The sequence below is a fragment of the Mesoplodon mirus genome (assembly GCF_964341445.2).
Source record: "Mesoplodon mirus genome assembly, contig: HAP1_SCAFFOLD_2992, whole genome shotgun sequence".
Lineage (NCBI taxonomy): Eukaryota > Metazoa > Chordata > Mammalia > Artiodactyla > Ziphiidae > Mesoplodon > Mesoplodon mirus.
Window position 1 is genome coordinate 30,779 of NW_028294124.1, and position 4,984 is coordinate 35,762.

Consider the following 4,984-nt stretch of genomic DNA (forward strand, 5'->3'; position numbering starts at 1 on the left):
ATTTTGCAAATTGAAGGAATGAAGTCGATCTCAAAAAACTAGACTTAATTGAGTTAATAAACGTTTTGCATCCACTACATTGGATCTCCCACTAATCAGTGTATTGTCCGGCACCCCTTTTCCACTGAGCTACACGAAATGTATTCATACGGTTAGAGTTATGGAATAAAACCTATCCACTTTTCAAAAAAAATGTTTTCTCAGCATACTTTTACTCTATTACAAATGTTATCGAGGCAACAAAGATATACAGTGATAAAATTGATATCATTTAAATTTGCCGTGGTCAGCAGAAAAGCTTGTTTGTATCTGATAACAGATTAAACATATGAACAGACCACAGAGAATTTTTGGAATACATAAAAGTTATAAATCTAAATAAAAGTGATAGATGAACATAATGACTGAAATTTAACTAGTTTTGAAGCTATTATGAAATCATGATAACTGATTGATTGATGGATTAACGAATGCTTCTATAAGAGATTACGAATCGATGCTGATCACTTCCTTGCCGCTGCCACCGATGAACAAAACTCGTTGAAGATTTTCCGTCAACACATCAAGGTATACCTTAAGCATGAAAAATATAAAAATATGAAAAGTGAGAAAAATTCTTCATTAAAAACATGTTTAACACATAATCGATCGGTATAATATGCATTAATATCAATGTATATGTTAGAAAATTTCATTCTGAATAAAAGATATCTGGCTATTCACGAACAAACCTTGTTGCGAAATTGTTAACGCACAGGAGAATTTAAAACGACCAACTTCTTCAATAAATACCACCGTTTCGGTAAATGATCACATATTTTAATGCAAGCAACTTATAATTTTTAACAACAACTTATCGTTTGCAATAATTAAATACGTGGGTGAAAAGGTTGGACAATACGCGCTGACTTCAATGCATATTCATTCCAACTACTTGTCATGCGGTTGTTTGCTATGATCTTCTATTTACTCAATAGGTTATATAGCAAAGATGTTGTTTTAGGCATGGTTACTGAAAAGTTGTTCCATATATTTAATATACACGTAACAATTTGCAAAAACCTCTCAGAGGATTTTTTGAATGCGCACCGCGCGTGTCGAAAAAACCCAGAGAGCATGTTGAACAAAATTATTTGTAATCGTTAATTATTAAATCCATTATCAAAAATCAAATAACCATTGTAATTGATATATTTGAATAAAAACATATGAAGTTAAATTACCGAAGACGGAATACAATAATAATAAGAACAATTTCGATTTACCATGTAAGAATGCTGAAATGTGGCTCTAAGCTTCGATGGAAGTGGCAGATTAAGAAGCACCAACTGTGACGACGGCGAATTTTCACGAATGACATGATTCAGACGCACAGAGGTGTTCATCTTATGAACCTGTTGTAATGAGAAATTTCTTGAAAACACAATTAAATTAATACAATGTATAATAAATGCTCTGAATAGTATTAGTATCCACTGACGAAATAACGTATACCCATCTATCAACGTTCAAAGTTGGACCCAATATTAGCCGTGTAGACCGGCCAACGGTTAAGAATAACATGGTTTATAAATATAATACTCATCCAGTTGGTGAAACACATACCACCTCACGAACATCTAGAAGTTTTTCCACCGTTTACCTTTGCATAAATGTTTCAAATGAATCCACAGTGGAATCATTCCTCGAATCAACACCAGGAAACAATAAACATTACAAAAATGGAAAAAATGAAAGTAGTGCACCGAAGCTCCTCATATTCAGGAAGGACCTGATAGGAAAAATACCGAATCTGACCTCTTATAAAGTTTGTTCAAGCGAATGGATTGGCGAAACGGGCAGACACCTCCGTATCCGTATCAAAGAACACCTAGATGGTAAACTTAAAGCTACACCAAGCATTGCACAAGGTGCGCATAGGACAGAAAATCATAGTTGAGAATCCAGAAGAATCAAAAAATCCCAAAAAATTAAAGGTGAATCGTAAGGAAGAGTGCTTCTTAATCGCGCTGACCTCACTCCATACTTCAGCTAGATTTTTCGATACGAGACAGGCACATTCCTCATCCATGTAAACTCTGCGCGGCTGGTGTTCTTCAATAAGTGGACACCACGGTGATTGTTTAAATCAACTGCTTATCATGTTATGGTAGCTTTGTTTTACACCCTGTTTTTGTTAGGGTTCGATCCTTTTTCTATTAGAGTTTTCTTAAGATGAGTAGATTGCGTAGCAGTTTGACCCAATTTAGGTTTTAATGAAGGCTAAATCATAATTATTACACAAAATAGTTAATAATTTATTTCTCAATGGTCTACCACCTTGCTGAAACCACGAAATACTTTTGTCGAACTGCAGTTTAGAAAATAATTTCAAATACGAAAAAAGAGTAATCCAATTTATAAAAAACATCTGGACATCTTCGTCCAGAAGTTCCGCTAAAACTAAACCAACGCAAAAAATCGCCACGCTCTTGGAAGAAGTCTGGAAGATAAACATCTTCACCTTCACATGAATCAGGCCTTCCTATTGTTCTTCACTGGTTGGATAGTTGCACAAAAGACTTGCTCCCTTCAGAAGAATCGCTGACGTCCTGGCAATACCGTCTCATTGCCAAGCAGCAAACTTTCTGCCAATCCACGAAGCCAGAAGGTGAAAAACTGCGACTACTTTAACAAGGTGTTTTAGCATTCCAACGAATACCACGATCAAACAGGATTCAACACAATAACAAAAGGCGATAAACAAATAAGCTGCAGCCATATTAACATATAAATAGCTCAGAACGAAAGTGCGTAGCGACTGGAAAACCATGAATCGAATGCAAGAAGCGCTAGTTTCTGTACGACATATGAACATAGGTTATCTAAGTATCTACGTGCATAGTCAAGAATGCTTTCGAAGGTTTTCAATTTCTAATACTCAGGTCTTTTGATTTTGTCGTAATTCTCAGACCTCAAACTCTGGTTATTGAAAATTTATAATAAAGAATACTTCTATGATTTACACAGGCTCACGTCTCCTGTGTGCACGGAAAAGGAATAACACCATAGCACGATCAGAAATGGTGTCAAACTCCAGTGAAGGAATTTTATCGACTAGAGATATTTCAGTTAAATAAAAAACAAGTAATTCCTCGTGAACGTGGGCCATTTTAAGAGAAAATACTCACGTTCAACTTAACGTTGCCAGATTCGCTGTCTTCACTTGGTTCTGACGATGCTCCGTAGAGTCCATCTGCAGGATTACTAAAAGGACGATTCAACTTTTGCGACCATTTTGTTATCTTCCATTTTTTCTTCCTTTAATATACACAGTCTCTTATGGATCTGCGTGTTTTTTTTTTGATTCGATTAAATCGGTTGTAAAAATAAACTACAGCTATTGCTAAGCCTCAATGAAACCAATCTGAAAGAAGAAGAATGTGACGAACGAGCAATTATAGTATAGATAGAAATAAAGAGATGGTCAAAAACTCAAATTTTTGGGCAATAATAAAAATCGGCTTACTCTATAAACGACGTCTCAGCATCTTGATTGATCTTGATGATAATCGGTGTAAAGCTTCTAGTAGAATCATCTGAAATGGTTTCAGACAACACAAAAAATCAATACCAGAGGCCAGTACTGATGTATATCATAAATGTCATAAATGTGTATTATAAATAGTTTTTACGCAATGAAATACACAAGTTTTTCAGAGTGGGCTTTCCTTGTTTTCTAACGCTTCACAAACGCTACTCTACAGCCTTATTTTCCAGTAAATAGTGTGAAAATTTCCCGGTATATTACCTCTTCATAGTAGCCGGTAGGTGTTCCTGTTTGTCGAATTGAAATGTGCACCTAAGCTTCATTCCCTACCCATCCTATGAAGGAAGCCTAGATTTCCATCTTAAAGTAGAGCTATGAATAAACAATTCCGCCAGAATTTACCGCTATCCTGTAAGCAAACCAGTTCCAAAGTAGAAGCCCTTTTTCTTGTTCATAAGGAGCGACTGTCAGTAGTGACGAGTTGAGAAAGTCATTCAACGGCTAACGACTTTTCGGAAAGAAGAACCATTTAAATATTCAGGTAATAAGGAAATCCTATGAAGCGAGATTGAACTACAGGTTTATTGCAAATAATCTCTAACCACTACCCTATCATGTATTATTAAAACGAAGATAGTGAAATGTAAGTAAAGCGCAATGTAAAGCGATTATGCGAGAGGTGGAAGACAGTGTTTAGAGATATCGTGTAACACACGCACGGTGACCAGTTCGATCCCACACCATGGAAGAGCTTCCAATCCATATACTACTGGAGCCTTCCAGAAAAAACTCTCTCCGATCTACGAACACTGTATATTTCATGTATTTCAGACTCGTTAATGTTTATTAGCAGCTTTGAATCTCAGGATTTCAGGAAGAATCGAAGCAAGCAGCATTCAATGAAGTTTATGAAGAAGACAGTATCCTCAACCAACGACCGAGGCAACATGCAAATATAACAAGTTTTGTGGATGATGGATGTGAGACCACAGATCATATAAATAAGTAAAAAAAAATTGTATGCTATAGGCTAAAGAAATAGTAAAGAAGTAAAAAAAAATTCAAATGAATCGGAATGACATCGCAGAGTGAGTTTAAATGTCACGTTGAACCTTAACCTTAGTTCAAAAAAATACTTAAGTTCACAATGCTCTGAATTTGTGCTGCTGATATCATTCGACTCACTTAGTTTGAGTTTTCGACTATTCACTGTGTCGTCGTTGTTGGATTCGTTGAAAAAACTGCTGCCACATGAACGACTTTTCTGCAATAAGCAAAAAGAACATCTTGCATTATTTCTTCCGAAATGTATTGCCATATTCCTCACTTTCTCATAAATTTAAAAATTCATTATGTATTTATAGACAAGATCTATACCAAGCAGATATATTACAGTATGCCAACAAAAAGAGCAACAATCCGTCTTACGTTGTCTTTAGTTCAGACAAACTCTTC

General features: G+C 35.6%; 1 protein-coding gene across 1 annotated transcript; it reads right to left on the reverse strand.

Moving 5' to 3' along the window:
- Positions 1 to 291: 291 nt before the first annotated feature.
- LOC309798353 (potassium/chloride cotransporter 3-like) lies at positions 292 to 4,861 on the reverse strand. The gene is made up of 5 exons (XM_082646565.1): positions 4,715 to 4,861; positions 3,509 to 3,578; positions 3,171 to 3,246; positions 1,266 to 1,394; positions 292 to 573 (listed from the first exon to the last, which is right to left on the reverse strand). The coding sequence occupies exons 1-5, from the start codon at positions 4,845 to 4,847 to the stop codon at positions 487 to 489; spliced, it is 495 nt and encodes a 164-aa protein (XP_082502691.1). The 5' UTR covers positions 4,848 to 4,861; the 3' UTR covers positions 292 to 486.
- Between the last annotated feature and the right edge of the window lie 123 nt (positions 4,862 to 4,984).

Bases quoted from the DNA above. Each gene is read 5' to 3' on its own strand.
- LOC309798353 (XM_082646565.1), bottom strand. From the start codon at position 4,847: ATGGCAATACATTTCGGAAGAAATAATGCAAGATGTTCTTTTTGCTTA. The intron at 3,579-4,714 runs GTGAGTCGAATG...AAACCATTTCAG, and splicing joins TAGTCGAAAACTCAAACTAA to ATGATTCTACTAGAAGCTTT. The intron at 3,247-3,508 runs GTAAGCCGATTT...TCGTCCTTTTAG, and splicing joins GCTGAGACGTCGTTTATAGA to TAATCCTGCAGATGGACTCT.